The sequence below is a fragment of the Castor canadensis genome, chromosome 4 (assembly GCF_047511655.1).
Source record: "Castor canadensis chromosome 4, mCasCan1.hap1v2, whole genome shotgun sequence".
In the NCBI taxonomy this organism is placed as follows: domain Eukaryota; kingdom Metazoa; phylum Chordata; class Mammalia; order Rodentia; family Castoridae; genus Castor; species Castor canadensis.
This window is the reverse complement of record NC_133389.1, coordinates 125,823,945-125,851,603: the sequence shown is the minus strand read 5'-3', so window position 1 is coordinate 125,851,603 and position 27,659 is coordinate 125,823,945. Positions and strand designations below refer to the sequence as shown.

Sequence of the window (27,659 nt, the reverse complement as noted above, 5' to 3'; positions counted from 1 at the left end):
CTCTACAGGATTGATAATGAATTTTCCAGCTGTTACATATTTAGAAAAATACTCTTTTCCCGATGAGAAAAACATATTTTAAAATTGTGGTTTAACAATTATGATACAGTAGATCTGTGTTGATTTATGTCATTTCCATCCATGAATTTCTTTGTAAATTCTGATCCACTTCTCCATAAAATGAGATGTGAAAAGCATTATTCTTATATCAGGTAGTATCAAAGATGGAGTAAACACTATGCGATCCCAAAGAGGGGGCTCCTGACTATTTTCAATAGGATTAGATTTCATCAAATGCTTTTTGTCAACTGATACTGTCATTTTTCTTTAGCCTGTTTAGATGAGTGATAACATTTGATTTTTTTGAATACTTAACTACCAGCCTTTGCTTGTATGGGATTAAAAAAAAAATCACACCTGGTCATGGTATCTACTTGTTATACATATTTGTTAATATTTGATTAACAAGTATTTGTTAATATTTTATTAAGGACTTTTGCATCTAAGTTCATCAGAAATAATGGTCTGTAGTTTTCTCTTTTTTTTTTTTGTCTTTGTTTTGGGGGGATCAGGGTAATACTGATAATTCTTTAGTGAGAGCTGGAGTTGTTGCTCAGTGGCAGAGCACTTTTCTAGCATGTGCAAAGCCCTGGTTTGATCCCTAGCACTGAAAACAAAACAAGGGGAAAAAAAACTAATGAAATTGGACCTCCAAATTCTTTTGGGTGAAAGTTTATGAATTACAAATTGAATTTCTTTAATGATTCAAGGACTACGCACATGTTGGGTTTGGGGGTTTTTGGGTTCTTTTTCTTGGCTGCTTTTAAGGGAAAAAGGAAAACCTTCACATAACATAGTGGTCATAACAGCAATTTGAGGAGAAATTCTTAGAACACACAAAGTACTTTATACTCAGGATTTAAGCAATGTTGAGTTTTTTTTTCTTCCTTCATATCACCATAAATTTCTGATTTTATTGGCTCACTATGCTACCCAAATGCTAAGATCCAAGTGTTTCCCTTGAAATCAGAGTCTAGAAAACCAAACTTTCCTTTTGCTGTTCAATAACACTTGAGATGCCTGACTGGTTTTTTTTTTTTCCTTTTTGGCCCACATGCTCTATCATTCCCAGGCCCTCAACCCCCTTTTATTATTATTAATTTTTTTTTGGTTTTGGGACAGGATCTCACTATGTAGCCCAGGCTGGCCTTGAATTCACAGTCTTTCTGCCTCAGCCTTCCAAGTGCTGGGATTACAGCCAGGTACCACCACCAGCATACGTTTGCTATTTTTATAGCTGCTTTACTCAGAGTCCAACAAGTGAAACAAATAATTTCAATACAGAGGATTTGAATCTGGGAGTTGATTACACAAACAATAGAATCCAGAGGCAAAAAAAGATGATAGTGAGGTAACTCATAGGTTAACAACCTCAGGAAAATAATTTCCCAGTCCCACTCAAGGCTGAAGAACAAAAGGGAAGACATCACACTACCCAGGTGCAAGGAAGATCCTTGTGTGGCCAGTGCTGCACCCCCATCCCAACCCTCCCCCTCTGAACCACCGTGTGTCTGGTGCTCAGAGCTCTGAGGGCTGTCCTGGGACAGGGGATGCTTAAATACACTGGGTGGCTATTTGTTGCACAAGTGAAGATGACTGAACAAGAGGGACGACTCATCAGTGACATAATAATCATCTTCTGAAGATGAGCATTCAAGAAAATGCATTACCCATTTTATAGAACTAGAATCCACGGGTGTTTCCCTTGTTTTTTTGGGTTATCTGGAATCTAAGAATTTACTAGAGCACTGCCTTTATTTAATGCAGCAGTAATACTTAAATTGTAATAAATCAAACTCTCTTCGCTTATAATTCTCCTGAAAAAAAGTTAATTGGAAAAAGCATAAAAGCTCTCGTTTGGCGATGTTAAAAATACAAAGAATCTCCAATAAAGGGAACTTTATTGTGAATAAAGAACTGGATGGCTGCTGTTATGTCCAGAGAATGGAGAAATGATGGAAGTTTTATGAGGACAGAGAAATCTACACAAGTTATGAATCTCTGGTTGGTGCGAAGCAGCCCTTATTGTGGACAGCCAGTCTTAGGTTACTAGCAGGCACATCCCTGAGCAGCTGCTAAGAAGAAAATAATCTTAAGGACAAGGCAGGCTGTTTCTCCGGATGGGCCTAGTGGAATCATTTTTGGAACATCTGTTTGTGACCTGAGCATTTTTCCCCCCATTAGTGCCTCTTGGCACCATTTTAGGTTAGATATGACAAGAAAGTTTTCATTCACATGTTCAATTACTGTACCTTTATAGTAAATAAAATTTCAGATTGTTTATTATGACAGTTAATAATGGAGACAGTTATGAGGAATGTTGTTGGGTGATTTTTATCATTATGTGAACCTGCAGATTGTACTTACACAAACTAAGATGGCCACAAAGTCACTAGGTGATATGATCTTATGGGACCACACTGGCTCAATCACTATTGTGGTACACAACTGTCCTTAAAAGGAAAAAGGTCAGTGGTGTACACTGTGATGAAAGCTTACACACCATTAAAGGTACTTGACCAGATCATTGTAATGTTTCCCCTTCTATGACAAATCAGAGTCTCCCGTTTGCACTGTTTAAGTTTTCACTTGACAATCATCTTCTGGAAACTCTGAGTACACAATGAACACCATTCTAACTTCCTCTTTGAACTGAAATCAATTGATGCTATCTGCTGACTGGTAATTAAAAATGCCTACAAGATGCTGGTTCAAAAGGACCCATTATTGACATCTGTTTTAGAAAATACAGGTTCTGAGGCAAAAATATTTTTAGTTTCACCTAATGTAGTAAAGTCACAATAATCTTCACTGATTTGGGACTGACATGTTTTTTATTACAGAAATTCAAATTTAGTATGGTTTATGAAAATATCTAATTACCTATGAGCCTCCAAATTTTTTAACTAAAAATGGAGCCCATGAAGTGGCTATTGAATGGTAGGAAAAAGAGAAATTTAATTCTACAACCTAGAAAATCCATCTGAGTACAGTAGGGTTTTTAAGAGATGGGGGTCTTGTCTTGTTGCCCGACTGGCCTTGAACTCCTGGGCTCAAGTGATCCTCTTGCCTCTGCCTTCCAAGTAACTGGTATTCCAGGAATGTGTCACAGTGCCTGGTTTGGTGCTTGCCTTTCTGTCTTTTAGGCTAAGTGCCTTTTTTTAATGCCTGGTACACAGTAGGTACTCAAAAAGCTCAAAAAGTTAAAAATCATAAATTAAGCAGTTTAAATTTTATTTACAAAGGGTTTAGGTGTGTCACACAAAAATGGTACCTGATACCTAAGAACATTAAGGATGTTACCCAAACAGAAGAAAATGAAATAAGCAAAGAGGCAGAATTTAAAAGAATAAAAGATAAATTTGGAGGTAGCTGAATGACCATTGGTAAATCTATGTGGAGTTCTCAAATAAACAGACTTGAAGCAGAGTGAATGAGGCACAACTCAGTATGATGGAAAGTTAAAATTTACCTTTTATTTTTTTGTATCAGAATCTTCTATCTCAGTTGAGTTGTGTGTTTAACTAGGCTGTTATTAATAACCTTTAACTTGCCAGGTGCTGGTGGCTCACTCCTATAATCCTAGCTACTCAGGAGGCAGAGATCAGGGGGACTGCAGTTCAAACCCAGCCTGGCCAGGCAAATAGTTTAAGAGACCCTATCTCGAAAAAAACCCATCACAAAAAAAGGGCTGTTGGAATGGCTCAAGATGTAGGCCCTGAGTTCAAACCCCAGTACTGCAAAATAAATAAATAAATAAATAAAACATAACCTTTTATTATTTTTTCCTTATACCACAAAAACTGCGCATCATCTGACACTGCTTGGATAACTATAGCCTAACTCTGAACATAGCTCCTTTTAAAAAATTGCTTCTTCTAAGACAAGGGATCAATTAGGTATTCAGCAAAGGATGAATAAAGAAAATGCAGCATATATACACAGTGGAATACTACTAAGCTATAAAAAAGAATGAAACTGTTATTTGCAGCAACTTGGATGGAACTGGGGACATTATTTTAACTGAAATAAGCCAAGCAGAGAAAGACAAATACTGCATGTTTTCCCTCACTCATATGTGGAAGATGAGTAAGTTTATCTCACAGAAATGGAGAGTAGAATAGGAAGGGTGGGCAGATACAAAGGTGGTGCTTGAGTACAAAAATACAGTTAAATGGGAGGGGAAAGTTCTAGAGTTTCTATAGCACAACAGGATGACTACAGTTTATTGTAGATTTCAAAATAGAAGGATTCTGAATGTTTCCAAAACAAAGAAATGATAAACGTATTAGATGACAGGCTAATTGCCTGATTTGATTATTATATACTGAATGCATATATTGAAACAGCACCATATTCCATAAACATGTAAAATTATTATGGCTTGACTAAGGATATTTTCTCATCCAGAACTGTTTCATTGTTACCTGTGGGAACATCAATTATAAGAAGACACAGAGGAGTGCAATGACTAGCCTTAGAGCTTCCTTTAGCAAGCTTAAAAGAATCAAACGATTAAGATCCTTTAAGCAACCATCAGTTCCTTTGTACAGTTAATCCTTTATCACAGGAGAGGAGTATTTGTCCATCTTTTGGAGGCCTTGTGTGTAGGACCAAGCAAATGGCTGGGAACCCCTAAGAGTACGGTGACACAGAAATGCGGCCTAAGCCTGGTGCCCATGGCTCACGCCTGCAATCCTTGGCAGACTGAGATTGGGAAGATGACAGTTTGAGGCTAACCCAGACAAATAGTTCACGAGACCCCATCTCCAAAAAAAAAAGAAAGAAGAAATTTGGCACCTACACTAAATTCCTTCATTTCTCCCTTTTGTCTTTCCCTTTACCACAGGCCCCATGGGTGTGCCTATTGTTGGCCACAGCCTGGATACCAATTCCCTGCTATAAACTGACTGTATCCTTTAGAGTGGGTCCGGGGTGCTCACTCTGACGACCCTGTGTGTATCAACCACTGAACAGACACACATATGGGATAGAACAGACATCCACAGAGAAGCAAAATATGGAAGGGAATGATAAGAATGGCTCCGGTTTGTTTTGTTGCCACCAATTCTTAGGATTCAGCCTCATTGATGAGACAACTCAGTGCCTTTGCTTTCCCTACAGTCACAGGACTTTCCTGACCTTTACACTGGAAACCAGATTAATCAGTGTTGGAGGGGAGGAGGGTTTGCATTGATGTTTCCCTCGTTTTTGACCATTACTTCACGAACCATCCATGTAGGAGTAACGCCCTCATGCACCTTTCCAGCCTGAAGCCAATCTACACATTCTGACTCATATTGCTGACTGCATAAAACACATGTCCCAAGGTCCCATTGCTTCCCATATCAACCTTTACTCCTCTATTCTGAACCCCCCTTGTTACCTTTTCTCATGTTTCCTTGACCTATGCCTTGCCTTTCATTTCCCAATGAACAGAAGAAAGCTTTTATATTTGCACCCAACTAGGAAGGCATCCAATAACACAGACTAGATCCCATGTTAAAATGCATAAGTTGCCAAACTGAGAGTAGGGGGTCAACACTGAACAAGACCACCTTGGCTGCCTTAGGGCCTTCAGTGTATCCCTGAGCTTAGCACATTTTTGGGCAAATCTTCCTGTGAGGACAGCACCAGAGCTGTCCAGAGGGGCAGAGTACAGCTCTAGGCTTAATTGGCTCAACTGGCAGTGCAGAGCAGAAGGTTCTTCAAGACAGACATGGAAATGTGGTTCCCATAGAAGCTGAGCATGGTAAGCCAGGAGCAGCAGGTCAGACGGCCTGGCACTGAGTTGGGAGTCTCTGGTTCCACAGTCCTCCAAATCCAGGGTCTTCAGGGTGGCTGCAACTCTTAGCAAAACTTGGAGGGGCTCAGGACATACATAGGTCAGCCTGACACCTCTAAGATTCAGGTGTTTTTGCTGGCAGAAGCTCAAGCACCTGGACAAACACCTAAAGTCTGTTTCTGAAAAATGGCAGTGAGTTTTGAGAGGGACTCCAAGGGGCTTTTCAGGCACTCAAGCACCTAGTGCAGATGGTATTGGAGGAAACAGACATCACACATTCAGAGCTGGTGAGGCAGCTAAGATTGCTGAACTAAAAAGTAAACATGGCGATCTGCCACTCATGCTGCTTGGGAGAAATATATTCAGACACACTGATTTGAGAGAGAAGTTTGTGCAGAGGTCTTATCTGGCCTAGGTAAATAACAAACATTGGTATGGCAGACAGGTTCCAGGGACAATTCACTTCCATCTCCTCAATAAAGACCAGCTCCAGCATTTCCAGGATGCTGTGGGTGGCCATGAGCTAATACAACAGGTGGATGGTCCCCCAGTTTGCATCTTCTTAGAACATAGCTGTATCAAACTTTTTTCTCTGCTGAACCCACTTGAAGAAGTACATTTGGAGTTTATCCAGGTTACAGAGCTTGTGGCAAAGGTCTACTGCCACCTTCAAGGGCTGCTTCATCCCCATTCTGTTGAACCTCCACTGCTTGATCCCTATTCTTAGCCTGTGGTGAGCAGTTACCAGCTGTGGTTCCAGACTACCCATTTCAGAAGTTCTGGTGTGCATTCCGCAAAAGGACACTTCAAGTTTCCACCTCCTAAGGTGATCCTTCTGGGAAAATGGCATATCAAGCCCATCCATGGTGACCTGCAAGGTCTCCAGGTCTGGTGTCTTCTTTGGCCAGGTCTGCAACTATGCTTCAGGATTTCAGTGAGACTCTTGGGGAAGGCCTCCATGAACACAAGAGGGAAGAGCTCCATGGGCAAGTCCTCCAGCAGGGATGGGCACAGCCTTGCTCCTCACCAGGCTCTGCCCTGCCAGCTGCAGGAGTGTGGTCTAGGCTTTGATGCTCATCCTGATGGATCAGATGTGGAATAGGTACCCAGGGCTCCCTGAATCCCAGCAGGGCCAGGTAGTGACTCCAGGCTCCAGGATTCTGCTTCAATTAAAGATAATTTTTAAAAAACTGAAACTATTCCTTCTAGACAATTGCCCAAATTGTCTTGGAGGGTGAGTATACACTGTATATAAAGAACTGTTCTGAACTGGAAGTTTTAGATTCCAAATGTCAGTTGTCAATTATTACTACACTGGTTCCCCACCCACTGCTCCTCTTTCTTCCCCTACTGCTTGCTGGGTCCTTCAGGGCACTTGTCTGCTGCTGTCCTGAAACCTGTTCTCCAGTGTTAAGACTGCTCCAGACTGAGTTGGCCCAGCCTCATTCACAGAGTCACAGTTTCGGGCTCAGCATCACCTAACTGTCTTTCCTATCCCGCTCCACTTCAGCATTAGAACACAGGGTTCAACAAGATGCGACAGCCTATGGTTGCAGAGCTGGCACTGAGAACGAAATGAGCCAGCTTGTCTCAGGCCAATGGCTAAGACCTGACACAGGTTTGACACAGGAGTGGCAGATAACTGAAGGCATGCTGAAACTATAATCCTAGGCTGGTTCAAACTACATTCAGAAATAAGCGTGAATGACAGGAATTTTGGAAAGAATTCATGTAACTTACCCAATTATACTCTCACAATTGTTTAATTTTGTTTCAAAACCCAATGCACTCAATTTCTGGACTCAAAACGTAAGCATGTTGACATTAGTCTCTGGCTAATTTAAAATATTACTTTGAAGACAGTATGTCCATAAGGTAGTTGAGGCACAACCTGTTTCTACAGATTTACTTTTTAATATTTCCACCTATCATTATGCCACTGTAGAAGAAAACTCCAGGCTAAGTTTCCAAGACAGACACACCAAATCATGCTATAAAACTGACATGATGGAAAAAAACAAAAGCCCTGACATGATGGGCTGGTGGAGTGGCTCAAGTGGTAGAGCACCTACCTAGCAAGCCTGAGGCCCTGAGTTCAAACCCCAGTACGACCAAAAAGAAAACAAAACAAACCTGACAACCTGACATGATAAAGAAACTAACACTGCCTAAGGGATCCAGGGTTTCCTTGCAGGGTGATGAACAGATAGAGGTGGTGGCTGCACAAAACTGTGGATGTACTGAAGGCCACTGAATTATACTTTAAAATGGTTAGTTTCAGGTCATGTGAATTTCATTTCAACATGAAAAAAAGTTAAAAAAAAAAACAGTTAAGAAACTACAACCATCGTCTCTACCACCACCACTATGTACTATGATCTAGAAACTTGACTTGATTGCAGCCAGTAACATCAGCACCAATGCCATTTCTGTATCAGGAACCTAACCTCACAACCATGAGGCCCCCTGAAAGCCAGATATTTATGCCACAACTCATGCATGGGAAGCCACACACAAGTTTTCTTCATGTTGCTCAGTGCAGAGATTTCTAATTGGCAACACCAACGTTATGGTCTGCATCCCAGCAGCGAAGGTAACTGGGGAAGCAACACTGGTAAAATGGAGATTCACTAAAATACAGAAAAGCCATTCAAAAGATTGTGGGCGTCCACAAAGATAAGCCTTTAGGACATTCTCTCAGCCCTCTGTGGATGCCGAGAGTGAGTAAGTTCTAAGAGAGAGACCTGGGCAGATTTTACCTTCCACAAAGTACAGGCAAAAGCTTGGATTTATTAAAGCATCTAATCTCTGTTTGGGGTCATTATACTCTCATCAGTATTTCCTAGCTCTTCAGAACGAGGGTAGTCATTTGTTGTTTAACTAGCCTGTCTTCTTCTCTCAAGCATCACATTTTCATGAATTATGACTATGGGCCCATTTAGTCACAGGAATATGCTATTCAAGAGGGGTGTCCAATGATGTCACCCTTGGGGTTATCAGCAAAATTTAATGGTTTTGCATCTGCAGTAGTACACAAGTGTTTGCTTACTTATTTCTTTGTACTGTAAAATAACCCCACAGCTTTAGCAGTGCTGTTTTGTTACTCTAAGTACTCACTTTCTTCTATATATCACACTTTCATCAGTTTTCCTTGTATTGGTCATTATCCATAGTTTTCCTTGTGGGCCTGATTTGTCTTAAGATGTCATGAGAATGGATGTACTGTTATTAAATTCCTTATAATTATGCATTTGTTAAACATATACTTCTAAGTGCCCTCTGAAGACTGGGCAGTAGGGGAGATAGTAAGAAAAAAATGAAAACAAACAGTTCAAATTAAATCCGAAATTTTTATACTATAATATTAAAAAATAAATGAGTATTTTCCTCTTTCCCCATTATATTTCAGTTATAGAATCATACAGGTTCCATTTTTGGACAAATAATTTCATACCATAATGTATGTTCATACAGTACTATAACTGAAAACTGTATTCTTATATGTTACTATATAGTATAACTGTCTAATCCCATAATGAGACAACTAAATATAAAATCATGACAAGACTACTATAGTTTTTATACTTGAGTTAAACTTAGAAATGTTCTGGTCTCATAAAACTTTCCTAAAGGAACTTTTTAGCATTTTTAACTTCCTATAAGCAAATGGCAACATTTCAATCACAGTTACAAATTTCTGACAATATTCTCTGAACATGCTTCTATTCTCTCAAAAAATAATTCCTGGAAGAAGACAACGCTCACATGGAAGTTTATCTTACTGGCATTAAAACCAGTTATATTTTCCCCAAGAATCTCTAATCTAACAAAGCAAAAGAGAGCTGTTACTATTTGCCAATACAAGTTAATAGCTTAAAAGTCAACAAAAAAGACTAAAGTTTTGCACCCAGAACTGACAATCTTTTGCTAGTAAAAGCCTATGGTTAACTATTATTAGAGATGTGAAAACTCTAGAATAAAGTGGGCAGTGTGATATGCTTAGTTCTTTCCAAACATGTATACAGAATGCATGGCACAGTAGTTTAACACCACCAAAACTAATCAACCGAGAGTGTGTTCTTTTTCAACATGAGGGAAAAACAAAACAAAACAAAACCCTTCACCCAGCATTAGTTACATTACTTTTCAGAGTAGTGGGTTTGACTGTAAGAAAATTAACTACTGGAGCCAGAAGTTGATCACTCAGAATGAAAAGTTCCTCCAGCACAAGCCACGTTTGCAAATTACCTAACCCAATCCTGATTACCCATCATTCGAAGCTTCCCATATTAAGACATAAACTAAAACTGGTTAACTGATGGGTTTTTCTTTTTGATGAGCTATTTGCACAGCCACAGTGGCACCATAAAACAAATTGTTTCCCCCCCGCCCCATAGAGTTCTGTTATGGTGCTTACTGGCTTCCAAAGGAAGTTGTGGTGCCTACATCCTTTCACCAGGGAATAGGCTAGGATCTGTCTTTGAGTAGGAAGTTTGGTTCTGACATTCCACTGGTGTGCATACAAGGTAGTATTGGTTAAATTAAGTCCTTTCCTACAATTGCTTTTACTATGGAAAGTTATTCAAATTTCAAATTTATTTGTAACTTTTCAAAATCACACAACAAATCTGTCTATGTAATAAAAGTCAATCACCTGCAGTATGTTTCATAATGAAACTCTAGAAAGTTCTAAAAGACCTGATTACATTTTTAAAAACCTAGTGATAAGAACTGATCCATGTTTTAATATACTGCCATACAGAAAACCTTTTATGAAATAATATGGTAACTTTTCACTTCAATATCTTCATGTAAAAACTTCACAGTGCAAGAAACCAATCACTATTAGTATGAAGTCATCCAACCAAGACAGCATTTCAGAATATTTTGTTATTCCTTCCTAAAATACAATGGCACATTCACTAATAGCCCAGGTTATAAAAGTCTACTTCTTGGTCTATGATATATTTTTAGTTTTAGTTTTTTGAGACAGGGTCTCAGTATGTAGCCCAGGCTGGCCTCAAACAGGATCCTCCTGTTTCAGCCTCCCTAGTGCTGGGATTACAGGTGTGCACCACACTGTGCATCAATACATTTTTATATCTACACTGTGTAAAATTAATGCTGATAGACAAAATAGCTTATGCAAGAATCTAAAAACCTTTCAGGTAGCTCAACGATTTAAAACCAACTAGGAAAAAGTGCTCCCATAATATTTTTGTACACAATTTTCTGTTCATTACTGCAATAACAAAGTAAAAAGCTGTTACACCTTAAAAGGAAAATAATTTTACTTTTCCTTTGAAAACACCATTTCTTAGCTCTTAAATATGGAGGGAAAAACTTTAATTTTCTTGGGGATGAAAGAGAATTTCATAAGTAAAAACATCAAGTTTTTGTTAGCTGTACAAATGTTTCATTTAGGAAAGTGAATGTTTTTAACTCAAAACATTCTAAAATATTTCATCGTTATAAGAAAATTTAAAGTTGAAAACTATAACATATTGATCTAATATAAGTCCCACAGTCTACTGTTTCTCATAAAACTCACAGTTAGGACCAGTAGGTAAGATAGAGAGTCTCAGAAGCCCTGGACCACAAGCCCTGAGTCTCAGGGTTCTCACCTGGACATGAGGGGACTGAGCAAACTGCCCCTCGGGAGCACCTCACCTGTGTGCTTGTGATTCTCTTCTGACAGGTACAAGAATTCCCTTTTGTGCCATGTTGTGTGATTTTGGCTTTATTTAAAATATACGTATTTATGGGACATACTGTGGTAACCCATAAATCCTTTCAACAGCAAGGTGTTTCAACTTAATATATTTCCCAGATTTTAAAAAAGCTCCTAAGTGACAATGCTGTATTCTGAACCTTAAATTTTTACTTTAAAATGTATTTTCAATTGTATTTCCCAGTCACCTTACAAGAAGATGAGGTAAGAACTTCAGTCCCTGAAATTGCTAGTTGATAAGCAGGAATGGTTAGGCTCTGGTTCTATGACTTTGGATCACCCTGAGTGAAAACTCAGATAATACCACCTGCTTTGTTTCTCTATATTCTGAAGATCAATTAAGTTATAGTCCTTCAAAGCATAATTCGTAAACTATAGATGACCACATGAATGCAAAGCTCTGTGGTAATCAGCCCAAACTGACTTTTCCCTGATAACAAAATCTGGATTTTTTTTTTTTTTTTTTTTTAAGAATAATACATATCCTTTGTCACCACTTAAACTAAAAACAAAGTGACCCTTTGGTTACCTGACTCTTCTCCTACAGTCAACTTTTCCTCCTGCTTCTAATTATGATTCGAACTGTACCAGGCCTAAGATTCAGTTGGTTTCTCCCAGTCTAGAAATCTGACCTTTAAATATGTGGTAACCAGAATATAACAATTTCTCTGTCACTCTGACAAGACAGTGGCATCACTATTCACTTTAAAGAGTGGTTTCACCTAGTGTTCTAGACATTGAGATCGCTGGGCTCCAGCCCTGGGGATTTTGCCTCAGTATGTCCAGAGTAGGATTCTGAAAAATTCCCTCAGGAGTTTTTTTTTTTTCCCAAAAGCTTGCTCAGGTGATCTGAGCAGAAGGTTAATTCAGTTTTGGGGGGAGGGGGGGTCACTGCTTTGCCTTTAATTTATTCTCTATAATTTTAATATTTGCTCTTTGCAGAAAGTTTCCCTTGAATTAATCATAAGCACTCAGAAGAGACTGCCCATGATCTTGGTATAGATCCATAAGGAACAAGTCATTACAATCCATTGCAGTAAGATTAGAAAACAATCAGTTAACTTCAGAGCTAAACAATGCACACAGATGCTGAAAGGCAGCTGGTTTTACATTTAACCATGTTCTGCTTTACTAGTAAACATGAAGCTCACCTTAGATGTCACTACTCAATCAAGGTTGTAGAACTCCTCCAAGTAACAGAAAGAGGGCTAACCAGTCATCTTTAGAAAATGTTTCTAGTAGATATAAATGAAACTATTTAAAAAAAAAAAAAAAAACTACCCAGATTCTGATAGAAACTCAAAGACTCCACACGTCAGAGGCCAATCGGAAAGTTGGCAAAAGTTACAGTTGCTTAAAAATATATCCAGATAACTGAGAACATCAGTGTAAAACAGGTGTAATTTCACCCATCAGGAGGTTTAGCAGGCATGAATGGAATTAGGTCCCATTTAGTCTACCCAAGAGTTAACTGTGAAAATGACATATGAAGTATTTGGTGAAATGCAGTTCTGAATACCACCCCTTCCAATTGAACAAAATCACACTTGGACTTTTCAGGTATCCTGGGTGCATCTAAGCACTACGGAATGTTGTCATGTCTTTTGGCTCTCTGCTGGGGACACACCAGTCATCAGCTTCATGGTTAGTGTTGTAATGCTTCCAGGCAGCTTTGTTATACACAGGAAGTCTTTCGATCGATTCTGTTGACAGAGCCTGAAAAAATAAAGCAGTACCTCTAAGTCTGGCATTTTTCTTTTCTTTTCTTTTTTTCCGCAGTGCTGGAGATTAAACCGAGGGCCCTGCCCTGCCTAGACAAGCACTCCATCACTTGAGTTACATCACAGCCCTTTTTAAAATACTGTTTTTAAGACAGGGTCTCACCACTACATTTGCCCAGGCGGCCATGAACTCATGACCCTCCTGACTTTGTCTCCTAAGTAGCTGAGATTAGAGGTATTATCCACTGCATTTCTAAGAATTCATTATTTGAGAAAAAAATATAATGACAAAAAAGATGACTATGACTCAATATTCTGCTAGTATCTTATTAATCATAATATCACCTACACACATTTCTTAAAAGTGTATATTTGAACCAAGTTATCTGTTACACACTGAGTTTGTTGCTTGCAATAATTCTCTAGGCAGAATGGAAGCTGCCAGACTGAAATTTTAAAATGTGTAGCAGACACCTCTTACATAACATAAGCCAGACCAAAAGTTGCCTACTTGGAAGAAGCTGGGAGAAATTAAGTGTAAAAAGCATTAAAATTTACCATATATACAGATAGACAGGTAAATAGATAAATTTAATGAGATTATAATTACTTACTAGAAGAAATGTCTTTTCCACTTTATAATCACTGTACTTTTAAAAAGTACCAAAACAATATTACTATCAGTAAACAGAAAACTCTATCCATTGCATCTTGGCTATTGCATAAATAATTCTTGGCCCCTTAGTTTGATTCTATAGGGTTTTTTTGTTTTGGAGCCTAAGATAAATTATGTTCCTTTTTATCTTCTTTGAGTGATGAATTTGCAGAATTTCAACTCAGGCCATTGGCATGCCCCAAGATGTACACAATATTGAACTAGAAATTTCCTTCTGATAATGCTTTAATATTGATGATTTTAATGTAAAACTTCTTATTCTATTTTTTTTCAAAAAGGGAACTAAAACTTTACCTATATGCTTTCTTTAAATTTTCTAAAATTTCTTAATCTAAATGCTGGATCAAAATGTTACATTTGGGGATAAAAAATACTGCTTTGATGTTGCCCTTCTTAAGTGACTCACAAATGCATGATGAAAAAAAGAAAAAGAGACGAAAACAAAGAATTAAGAATTATTACCTATAAAGGATTTAACCTTTTCAGATAATTTTTTTTCTCATATAAATTCCTGGGCTGGAGACATGGCTCAAGTGGTAGAGCACCTATCTAGCAAACACAAAGCTGAGTTCAAACCCCAGCACCTCCCCCCCTCAGAAAAAGAAATCTCAAATCTCATATAAATTTTTTAGCATTTCCTATAAAATAGGTGCCACCTAGTGGCTAGAACAAGAAATGAGAGACACTAAAAATTAGGCACCCACTGCTTAACCGGTGATGGGGCCTAGGCGTTCCTAAACCTGTAAAATACACTGATCCCTTCCTGAATGCATCGAACACTCCAAGCCAGCAAACTAAATTCTTCTGTTTCCACCATGTAAGCAATATACTTACCAAGAGTCATCTGCACTTGTCCCCAAATATGTTTATGCGATAACATCTGTCACTATGCATTTAATCAAGTATTACACAAATAAAGCACAACAAAAAGAAGAGGGTGTCTTTAAAAACTAAGATAAAAGTTTTGGAAAGGAGTTGAGTAGAAACTTGTCAAATCAGAGTCAGAAGACATCTGTAAAGGATTGCAGAAAACCCCATAAGGATTATGCATTTGGTTGCTTCTTTGTTTAAAGAAACTAAAATAATGCATTTTAAATATAGCTTATGCAAGAAAGACAATGTGATGCTCCCATCTGCAGATCCACATGCAAAGCAAAGGCCTTGGCAGCACCTCAAAAAAATCAGTGGATCAATGTCCATTCATATCTGCATATAAAAATTGATATAACTTTATGATTCTGCTCTTTAACCCAGTTTTTCCCTATTAATAACCACAGTCCTGTTCATGATCAGTAAGAATGTACATTTTTTTCTCAGTCAAGGGAAAAGATCTACTATCAAAACAGACGAGATCCCACATAAATGTTTTTATATTTATTAAGCAGCACGAGGTAGAGTAAAATTCCAATTAAAAATGGAGAGTTAAATATTGGCATCTTTTTAATCATCAAAAGAAACAGGACTGAATCAAGAAAACTATATAGTTATTACCTTAATGTAGATAACTGCATCTGTCCCATAGCCCTCTAAGGAATACAGCTTTAGGTCTCCTTGGAAGTACTGTGCGTAAAGACGTGATATAGGCAGTCCATAACCAAAACCAGCCTGTTTGATGAGGAAAAAAAAAATTATTCAGACAGCAACAAGCTGAAATACTTTTCTAATTAAGATAAATGCCCCAGGGCTATCAGAGCCTGAATCTGAGAGAGCTGGTAAGTATTAGTAGTGATTAAAATGAGAACAGTTGAGCACATTAGCTGATTCATTCTGGGCATTTAAAAGTCTATTCCTGCTGGGTGCCGGTGGTTCACACTTGCAATCCTAGCTAACTCAGGAGGCAGAGATCAGGAGGATCTCGGTTCGAAGCCAACTGGAGCAAATAGTTCAAGAGACCCTATCTGAAAAAAACCCTTTACAAACAAAGGGGCTGGTGGAGTGATTCAAGGATCAGGCCCTGAGTTTAAGCCCAGGACTGCAAAATAAATAAAACTCTATTCCTTCTATATTCCTTGTGGTGGTCTGAAAAAAGCATGTCGCTTTTCTCTGCTGGTCTGCTTTAGGGTACCCCAATACTGCTTTTGGTACTCTACATGAAACATGGTATCAAGTAGGGTTTCATATGAAACATGTCATCCGTTTTAGGAGCAGGAACAGAAAAGCCTTTGTTGCAGCTGCAATAAATGGATCTCATAACTTCACACCATTAATTTCCATCCTGTGTTCTGAACCTGGAGATAATCTGTAATAGGTCTACTTTCTTAATTCTCACTGACAGGTCACTTCCTTGCTCAAAAGTCTTCAAAGCATACCAATACTTCCCCCATCTCCACTCACTGCCTTTGAGATAAAAACCCAACTTTCTAACAGAGCTTTTAAGACTTGGAGAAGATGAGGTCTCTGCCTCCCACTTTCCCATCTAGCAGAACCACAGCTCCTGCCCTTTTAAGGACCTAAAGCACTCCTAGGTCTTGTACACTCTGGTCCTTCTTTACCTGGATAAATCCTACTAACTCTTAAATACAAAAACATTTGTATGAAGGTGAAAATGGTTTCTATTACCAAATCATATGTTTAATGGCATTCCATACAGTATGTTAGTTAGAGTTTAGGTCAGCTCAGAAATCAGAGTGCTGTTAATAAACCTAGGCTCTGGCTTTACCTTCCACCAATTATTATTTCACTCTTCTAACCAAAGTTTCTATTTGTCTCTACAAATCAACTATCAAATTTCCACATTTCTTCCTGCCCTGGGAGGCTAAACTGAATGGATTATGCCTCTGCTTCCAGAGGTTCCTACCACTGGGGAGCCAGCAGGAGGTCAAAGAGTCACAGTAGGGTATTCATTCCCCCTGGTTCCTCCCCATGAGCATGCCTTGGACAGGAGGACTCCTTGAGAGTAAACAGCCACTCTGCAACTTTCCCTTCTTCTGGGTTCTGCTAACTTTACCTTTTCCTCATCCCTTTGATCCAGGCTGGTGCCAGCTTTGTAATAAAGAAGGCCTATTTACAAAAAGACTTATCATAAAGCATGGGTTAGGGCAGTACTGGAACCTAGTTTCTTTGTAAACAAGCCCTTCTTGATTATCGTTAATTTGAGTAAGCTACATGTCATCCCTAGTGGGCTTCTGACGGATACATTAACTGGTTCCAGAAGTGGCCCCAAGAAAACTGCATGGGGTGAGGGGGGCTGTTATGCTCCCAAGGTACCTGACCTACATACATTATCACTGCCTCTCTCTTGTCCACACTTGTGGACTGTGGACTCATGGACTTCTCCTCTGAATAGTTAGCAGATAAGAAAAACCGCATAGGTCCAGGCCACAGATGAACCTACCCATGTACTCGTACCAGCCCATTGTGGACCACCCTTCACTGTAACCCTCTTGGATGGGGCAGACCTAAAAGACAGGGATGCCAACATGGGCAGTGGCAAACAGGCTGGCTGGCCAGTGACTTGGAAAGAACAAACTTGGTAACTGAAGAGCAAGCCTGGCAAAGAGATATGTGAGTGTTCCTCTCTGAATGAACTTCTAATATGAAGATGGTATGTCCTTGCAAATGCCCGCCCCCTCCCCCAAGAAGGCATCCACATGGTGGAAGTTCTCAGTAATCAGGTAGACAAGACAGCCCCTCTTGTGACTATCAGGCATCCTTTCTCCAGCTTCCCCAGTGCTTCCTGCCTGGGTCCACTTGCCAAGTAGTCTTATCAGCAGACAAGAGCCTAGATAGAAATAGTCTTGCCCTGGTCAAGGCTGTACAGACATATAAGGGAGCCTGTTCCATGTCAAGCCTCTTGTTTTCTTAAAAATTCACATAAATTTTGTATCCTAAAATGTCAAATGCTTAGATGGCATTTAATATGCGCCAAGCACAGCAAAAGGCATTTTTCACATACACATATTAACTTGCTTTGCCCTCACGATAACTCCATTTTTCAAGTTAGGCTCCCATGGTCACACTTCTGGGATATGCTAGAGCTGGAAGTGGGACCAATAGTGTAGAGCCAAGTCTGGACTAGTTCACCAAGCTCCTCTACATTAATTCTTTAATAGCTGTTTGCTATCAAAGCAGCATCTCCCTTCTCTCTTGTTGTAGCTTGGTAAAATGAGAAGTCTCAGAAGACGTCTGTGTTTATCATGTGACATCACCTGCCTGTTGGCCCATGGCAGCCCACTCCTAGAAGCACAAAACTCAAACAATCACTTCAAATACCAGCTTCAAAGCCTGGAAGAACAGAGCTTTTTAGGGAGTTGGGGGATAAGGATAAAGACAGGCAATTTAAAAAGTGATTTTTTTTTTTGGTGTATTATGGCACTGGGGTTTGAACTCAGGGCCTCATGCTTGCTAGGCTCTACCACTTGAGCCATTCCATAAGCAAAAAAACAAACAAACAAAAAAAGATCCTATTAAGCACTGAAAATAGCTGACACTAAAATCAGTTTAAAAAACATCAAAATAATTTTAATTCGAGCCTATTTCAGACTGGAGATTAAGCAGATCAGAATTTTAGTCTTATTTCTGAGTCTAGAATAAGAGATCTTCCTAATTACCAATACTTGGCAGAGAAAGTCAACGTTAAAGATTAAATCAGTACTGACGAATACTATTAAAACCAGTAATTTATCTCTCACATTAGAAAGTGTTTCACATATGGTTTACCACAGGAAACCTGCTGTTGTATCACTACCAGGTCTAGCAAAAAGAAATCTAAAACAAATGTGCCCATGACCATTTCAACTTAAAAAAAAGGGGGATGGGGGGACCTGGAGGTATGGCTCAAGTGGTAGAGTGCCTGCCTAGCAAGAACAAAACCCTGGGTTCAAACCCCAGTCCCACCAAAAAAGAAAAAGAAAAAGAAAAGAAAAGAAAAAAAAAAAAAAAGGATTCCAAAGGCTGTTTAAATGTAGAGGACAGTGTTTCTAAGAGCTTCCCTACATTCTTCTAGAGCTCCCTACACAATTGGCTTAACTGGTTTATTTGGCAACCAAAGCCTGCTGAAGGCAATGCATAAACTCACACCCCATTTTCCTGGATGACATACCAAGGGCACTGCACGGGACGTCTCAACACGAGGCCGGGGAGCAGTCGAGTACATGTAGTTGAAGAGTCTGTCAATTTTCCTCAGTGGAACACCACCTCCTCGGTCACTCATCTAAGATGAGAAAGAATCACGCTCTGTGGCTCAGTCCCACAAGCAGAAAACCAGCCAACACACACTGTGTCACAGCTTAACTGCTAGTGAAAGGCTGCTACTTTCGAATATGAATACTGCACATTTCAAGATGCAAACACAAACACTGCCCTCACCGGTGTAGCTAAAACAATGCCTCTAATATCTGACATTCTAATATATAATTTGCTGCTGTGGCTTTGTGTATTTCCTGAAGACCCACTAACGGTGCATTATAGCAAACAACAACTAAGCCAATCTTGGATATTACAATCAATTTGTCATTCCTTCCTTACAGGCAATGTGGTAATTAGGATCTAACTAAAAACACAAATCCACTCTGACCCAGCAATGCCACTTCCAGATATTTATCCTAAGAAAATGAACAGAAAAGTATAAAACAATCCTTCTCGGCTCTAAGCTAAAACTGGATAATGACCTAAAGAGGGGATTAACTAAGTAAACCAAAGTACATTCCAAAATAGAATGTCATTAAGGCACTTAACTATTATGTACAACTATATGAATTGACGGGAGAGATGTCTATAAAAATGTTAGGCAGCAATGAGAAAGTTAGGAGGAAGCATTTATAATTCTAATTCTAAAAAATCATATCATAAAGACAGTCTGAACTAATATATATAATTTTGTATTTGGAGAGTAATTTTCTTCTTTTGGGTTTTCAGTTTCTGAATCTTTTTTCACAATTACTCGTATTACAAAAAACAGTATAATTTTCATTTTTAGGGATGAAAAACCAGAATCGCTTCATTGTGGTCATATCTAAAAGCCATTTTACAACACAGAACTCTGGAAAACTTTCTAGCTGAGTGGTAAGACACAGAGGTCTTTGTGTTATTCCTGTTATTTTTCAACTCAAATAATCATGTGGTAGATTGAATTTAGTAATTTATTTACATATTATTTTTACTGTTTCCCTTTACAGTTAATGAATTATTTTCCTACCTACTCTATGGCCTACTTTTTAATATACTATAAACATTTTCATCACAAAATCTAAATTGATTCTATTACCTAAAACATTATTACTGTAGTTATCACACATTAACAAAAATGCTTTTAACATATGTATATAATGAATGATCCTTTATCTATCACACCCTGTGCAACCACTAATCTACTTTCTGTCCCCTTGTATTTGGCTGACATTACAGAAAAATGGTCCTAAAATACGTGGCCTTTTATAAGTAGTTTCTTTGACTTCGCATAGTGTTTTCAATGTTGTAACAACCACCTTGTGACATACATCAAAACTTCATTCCCAGGGCTGGGAGCATGGCTCAAGCGCTACAAGTGTTAGAGCACTTGCCTAGGAAGTAAGAGGCCCTGAGTTCAAACCCCAGTACTGCCAAAAAAAAACAAAAAAAAAGAATGTAAGACTTCATTCCTCTTTTGGCAAATGATATTCCAATGTATGAAAATACATCCCGTTTGCTTATTCATCCGTTGATGGACGTATGGGTTGGTTCCACATTTTGACTACTGTGAATTGTGCTATCATGAACATTCACATGGAATACAAGCTTCTGCTTCAATGCCTGTTTTCAGTCCTTTGGGATACATATGAAGGAGTGGAGCTGCTGGTCTCTAAGACCTTTTCTTTTTATCAATGGACAGATTTCCTAAGCAAAGCAGGCTCCCCAGCCCAGCACTTCACTGAGAGCTCAGTGAACCTGGAGCCATGCAGCAATAGATGACCTTGAACAACGGGAAGCAGCTGCAGACCAGCATGCTAACACACATCAAACAGGGTGGGAAAGGTGAGGGCAGGGACAGCTATAGCACAACTTAAGAGACAAAGCAGATGAAGGGACTTACTCTGAACCAAGTGAGTCCTAAGGGTCAAAGAACTGAAAAAACTAAGCCAACAGACACAAGACCATCTGCGTTTAAAAAAAAAAAAAGAAAAGAAAAAAGTGACACACATACACACATTACTCCTGTTACTATACTATGAAAAGGAATAATAAAATGACTTGTGAAAATTTATACGATAATGGAAATAAAAATTTAATAGAAGGGCTAGGAATTTAAAGTGATAGAAATCCAAAATAATAAAATGAAACATTAAAGAAATTAAAAAAAACAGAAGAAAGAAGAAAATCAGGGAAGATTTGCTGAGGCCCAACATCCTCCTGATTCGGTGACTAGAAAGAGAATACAGAAATGATGAGAAGAAAAGTTTTAAAGGAAATAATGATCAGTCCAAAGGGAAAGGAAGATTCACATGGAGCCAGATCACAGAGCAATTTCACAACACAACTGCAAAAAAAAGATCTAAGAGCTTCAAGTAAAACAAACAAAACCAGACACCTAAAATTGGTCGAAAGCAAAGGAAGAGGAATGGTAATATATGTAAGTCTTCTCAAAAGGAAGAGCCTGGGTGTCATCAGCAAAAACAGCAGAGAAAGGACCTCCAAAAAATCTCTCCTCCCACAAAGCATCAAGAGTAGGGCAAAATCATCAGAATCAACTTTGTCAGAATCCTGGAAATTAACCAAAGGCTTGCAGTCATCTGGGGAGCATTTATTAAAAAAAGAAACAATCGAATCTCTCTAAGAACAGAGAACTTCATAGGGATTTGACTTGTCTCCCCATACCACTGTCAACAACATGCCATCGGTGTGAAGCCAGCAGCTGGCAGCCACTAAAAGGCTGTCTTCATTTGGTCAGACTCTAAGCTGCCCAGTACTAAAGCCTTGCACCCTACTGCCATTCCTGAAACTATTGGTCAAAAGCAATTAGAACTAATAGATTAATTTGAGAGGTGCCAGAGAAGGTGGACAAGCTAGGGAAAGTGATAAAGCTTCCAAAGAGCTTAACAGGGTAAAAAAACTGACTGAGATGGCCACTGGGGCTTTGAAAAGCTCATGGGAATCTAGGCTACACTCATGCCCTGGGCTAAACTCATGCCCAGAAAAAGACAGAGAAGCCCTAAGCTCTCAACCCTGATGACCTTTAGGATCTGTGCAAGCAGGATCTAAATGCAAAGGCAGAGATGCCAACTGCCAGACTGAGTACAGAAGGGACACTCCATTTGCACAGTCCCATGGCAAATAAGGAGACTTACTGGCTCCAAGCACTGAAGGAAGTCTCAGCCTAATCACTAGCTTTCATCACTAAGCTAAATGAGTAGAGATTTCAGTGGCCACACACAAAAAGACATACAAATTTTACAGAATTAGTTCAAATTACAAGACATGGAAACGAGTAACAAAACTATAGTCATTAAACAGCAGGGGGATGGGCAATCAATAGAAACTACACCTGAGGAAACAGACTCAGCAGAAAAAGACTTTAAATCAGCTACTTCAAATAGGTCCAGAGAAGTAGGGGAAACAGGAGTATGTCACACCAAATAGAAAATAAAAAGATGTAATGATAAAAGACACATATCCCAAGTCCCCAGTAGCTGCCTGAATCCTATACTTACTACAGTTTTTCCTATACATGTTATAGACAGAATTAATGAAATCAAAAGTTGATTCTTTGAAAAGATTAACAAAGTTGGCAAATCTTTAGCACTAACCAAAAAAAGGGAGAGAAGGCCAGGCATGGAGGCTTACATCTTTAATCCCACCTATTCAGGAAGCAGAGATCAGGAGGATGGAGGTTCCAGACCAGCCCAGGCAAAAAGTTAGCAAGACCTCATTTCAACAAAAAAAGCTGGGCATAGTGTTGCACACCTGTCAACACCTGTCATCCCAGCAAAGCAATAGGTATATATAGGAGGTTTGTGCCAGACTCCAGTGGCTCATGCCTGTAATCTTAGCTACTCAGGAGGTAGAGATCAGGATTTAAAGCCAGCCCCAGGCAAATAGTTCTTGAGACCGTATCTCAGAAAGACATAGCACAGAAAGGGGCTGGCAGAATGGCTCAAGTGGTAAGAGTACAAACTCCAGTGCCACTAATAAATAAATAAATATTTAAAAATAAAATAGGAGATTTGTGACCTAGGTTGGCCCAGGCAAAAATGTGAGACCCTACCCTAAGTTCAAATCCCAGTATTGCCAAAAAAAAAAAAAAGAAAAGAGAGAAACCTCAAATTAATAAAATCAGTATAGATAACAATAATGTACCATGTCTACATTTTTTAAAAGGCTAGAGGGATTCTGAATGTTCATCATAAAGAAATGCTGCAAGTTTCAGGACACAGATACATTTACCCTGATTTTAATATTACACAAATACTATTAGAGCTGATAAATAATCAAAACATTACATGGCACCTAAAAATATGTAATGTTTATGTGTCAGTTAAAACCAAAACCAGGAACGAGAATAAGCACATCAGTATGAATCTTGCAAAAATAAAACTAACTAATGAAATGAACAAATTCCTAGAAAGACACAAACTATAATAAATGTCTCAGACAGAAACAGAAACTCTGAATACCAGAGATAATACATCTATTACTTCTCTCTGTAAATATCTCAAATATACAATGTAGAGATTGAACTAATAATCAAAATTATCCCACAAGGACAAGCTCAGGTCCAGAGAGCTTCATTACCTAGTCTACCAAACACTGAGAGGAGGATTAATACCAATCCTTCAGCTCACCCCTATAATCCTGGAGATTGGAAAGATTGTGGTTCAAGGCCAAAAAAATTTTTTTAAGTTCCCAAGACCCCATCTCAAAAAAAAAAAAAAAAGCCAGGCATGGTGCATACTTGTCATCCCAACTATACAGGAAGCATAAATAGGAGGATGGTGGCCCAGGCTGGCCCGGGAATAAATGCGAAATCCTATTTGAAAAATACCTAAAAAAGCAAAAAGGGCTGAGAGTGTGGCTCAAGTGGTAAACTGCCTGCTGGCAAGTGCAAGGCCTGGAGTTTAAACCCCAGTACTGTAAAAATCAATCAATCAGTCAGTCAATCCTTCTAAAATATAAGAGAACACTGCCCAACTCATTCTATAAGGCCAGTATTACCCTGATAATGAAACCAAATACATCGCCAAAAAGTAAACCAATAACATGTAAGTATCAATGGAAAAATCCTTAACAAACACTAGCTATATTAGGCTTACTGAAAAAATGCAAGCTTGCCTCAACATACAAAACTAATACAATACGCTACTAGAATGAAGACCAAAACCACATGATCTCAATGTTTGCCAAAGAAAGCACTTGACAAAACCTTTCCTGATAAAAACTAAGAGGAAAACCTCCACAACCTGATAAATGGTAACTATGGAAAACCCACAGCTAAGATTAAATGTAACTGGGTCAGGAAAAAGACAGCTGTCTCTTGTTATCACTTCTATTCAACACTGTACTAGAGGTTCTAGACACATTAATTAGGCAAGAAAAGAACACTAGACTGAAAGGAATAGTAATTTTATCTATTTGCAGATGACACAAAAAGAGAAAATCCTAAGAAATCCTCAAAAAATTATTAGAGCTAATAAGTGAGTTCAGCAAAGATGGAGGATACAAGAACGTACACAAGGCTGGGGGTGTGGCTCAGTGGGAGAACGTGTGCTCAGAATGCAATATGCAAAGAGCAATCTAAAGATGGAATTAAGAAAGCAATTTCATTTACAATGACATCAAAAAAATAAAATACTTAGGAAAAAACTTAACAAAGGAAGTGCAAAACTGTACACTAAAAGCACAAAATACTGTTGAAAGAAATTAAAGAAAAACCTATATAAGTGGAAAGGCAATATACTTCCAAAACTGGTGCCAAACATAATTCTAGCTGGCATTGTGTAGACACAGACAAGCTCATCCTAGAATGAGTATGGAAATATAAAAAAACCCACAAAAGCCAGAACCTTAAAAAGGAAAAACAAAGTTGTAAGACACATACACTTCACCAATTTCTAAACTTGAAGCTACTATAGCCAAGATAGAAATAAGCACTGGCATAGGAGAAAAATATATATCAATGGAATATAACTGAGAATCCAGAAATAAACCCCATACATTTATGACCAAAGGATTTTTGACAAAGGTAACAAGATAACTCGATAGGGAAAGAACAGATTTTCTACAAAGGGTCTGGGACAACTGGGTATCTGCACAAAACAATGAACTCCCACAATGAGCCACACATGAAAATCAACTCTAAATGAATCAAAGACCTAAATGTAAAAGATAAAACTAAGCTGAGTGCCGGTGGCTCATGCCTGTAATTACAGCTATTCAGGAGGCAGAGATCAGGAGGACTGCAGTTGGAAGCCAGCCCAGGCAAATAGTTCACGAAATGCTATCTTGAAAACAACCCATCATAAAAAAAGGGCTGTGGAGTGGCTCAAGGTATAGGCCCTGAGTTCAAACCCCAGTACAAATAAATAAATTTTAAAAATAATAAAGCTATGAAGCTCAAGAAGTTAATTTTGTGACTTTCAAGTAAGCAATGGTTTCTTAGCTGTGCTAAAGAAAGCACAATAAAAGAAGAAAAACAGAGTGGAAATTTTTCAAAATTATAATTTTATGCTTCAAAGGAGACCATCTAGAAAGTGAAAAGAACCCACTGAATAGGAGATCATATCACATTTGTAAATCACACATATCATTAGGGACTATTATCATATATATGTAATGTGCCTAAAGTGAAAATCCTTACATCCCACCAATAAAAAGATAGACAAACAGCCCACTTAACTGTGCAAAGGATTTTAATGGGCATTTCCTCAAAGATATGCAAATGGCCAATTGGCAAATGGAAAGAACATGTCATCAATCAGTAGAGTAATGCAAATCAAAACTACAGATGACACTGGGAGCCAGTGGCTCACACCTGTAATCCTAGCTACTCAGGAGGCAGAGATCAGAAGGATCAAGGTTGAAAGTCAGCCTAGGCAAATAGTTCATGAGATCCTATCTCAAAAAACCCATCACAAAAAGGGCTGCTAAAGTGGCTCAAGGTGAAGGCCCTGAGTTCAAACTCCAGTATGGCAAAAAACAAAGAAACCTACCGATAAGATGCCATTTCACACTCACAATCAAAAAGACAATAACAAGTGCTGACAAGGACACTGCTGATGGGAACGTGGGTGCAGTCACTCTGGAAAACAGACTGGCAGCTCCTCCAAAGTTAAACACTGATTACCTCAACAGTTCAACTAGATACCTTCCTAAGACTGAAATGTACTTTCACACAAAAACCTATACGCGAGTGTTCATAGTGGTATGATTCACAACAGCCAAAAAATGGTAATAAAGAAAACCTGTCAACTGATGAATGGATAACCAAAATGAGATACACATTTAAAAGATTATTGAGCCATACAAAGGAATGAACTACTGATACACACTGTAACATTATACTAAGTCAAAGAAGCCAGGCACAAGATGACATACTGCATTTATGTGAAATTGCATTGGTATGAAATGTACACAGTAGGGATATCCAGAGAGAAAGGAGACTACTGGTTGCCAAGGGCTGGAGAGAGAGGGAAATGGATAGTGACTAGTAATGGGTAATGAGATTTTTCTTGGGAGTAATGAAAAAAGTTCTAGAATAGACCATAGTGAAGGTTGCATAATCTTGTGAATATACTAAAAACCACAGCAATGTAACTTTAAAAAAAAAGAAGAGTGGGTGCCTTCAAAATTCTGCAAGATGATTACTTTCAACCTTGAATTCCATGTAAGAACTCAAATACTGGAGAAACAATGCAGGGGAAGTGGCACTCGGGATTGGGGTAGGAGAGGGAACAAGTGCTCCATTTAAGAGAGCACTCCTCAGCTGCAGTCACAGAAAGCTAGTATTTGTTATTTAAAATGCAAAACCTTCAAAAATAGCAGCACCAGAATACTCCTTAGAAAGATAGCAGTAACTGTCAGAAGAAATAACTGAACTACTCTCTGTGTGGAACTGACATGTTTGATTTTTATACTCTGTATTTTACCTGATTATTTAAAACACCATCGTACTCTAAATAAACTGAGTTATCTGAGCATTGAAATGAAAAGGCCGAGCACTCGGGTCAGTGGACTGGATTTCATGTGCCATGGCATTTATTTCCTGTGTGTTCCTGAACTAATCACTGTCTTAGTTTCCTCATCTGTGAAATTGAAGATAAAATTACCTGGGCTACTAAGGAGCTGTTACAGGGATCAAATGAAACAAAGCAGACTGAAAGGCTTTCTTTAAAAACGAAAAATTATATATTCCAATGCAAATACCCAAATATTTTAGATTTAGATATTCATGATTACTGCTAAACTGTCTGTGCCCAAGATTAACTTTGACTTGAATTATCTGGATTAGGGACAAGAACAGAAACAGACTTGAAGTAATTCTACAGTCTGCCAGATAAATGAAGCAATGTGCTTATTATCTAAAGCTAGCTTTCTTTCTCGAGAATGAGCTATGTCTTCTAGACACTATGAGTTTATCTTTACATGCCTGTACATCAATTAGAAAATAATTTACCTTCACAGTCAGATCCTCATTACCCAGTGTGACATGAACTTGAATAGGGGGGTAAACACCTTTGTCAGCATGGTGTTCCATAGTTGCTCTCATCGCATTCTGAA

General features: G+C 38.6%; 1 protein-coding gene across 2 annotated transcripts in view; it reads right to left on the bottom strand.

Annotated features, from left to right (window-relative positions):
- Nucleotides 1-9,175: 9,175 nt before the first annotated feature.
- Pdk1 (pyruvate dehydrogenase kinase 1) overlaps nt 9,176-27,659 on the bottom strand; it is a 31,476-nt gene continuing 12,992 nt past the window's right edge. For both annotated transcript variants that reach the window (XM_020184270.2, XM_074071112.1), the window contains 4 exons: nt 27,556-27,654; nt 19,015-19,125; nt 15,465-15,578; nt 9,176-13,292 (listed from right to left, as the gene is read on the bottom strand). In XM_020184270.2, the coding sequence (XP_020039859.1) occupies nt 13,152-13,292; nt 15,465-15,578; nt 19,015-19,125; nt 27,556-27,654 (465 nt within the window). In that variant the 3' untranslated portion in view covers nt 9,176-13,151. The remainder of the gene's footprint in view (nt 13,293-15,464; nt 15,579-19,014; nt 19,126-27,555; nt 27,655-27,659) is intronic.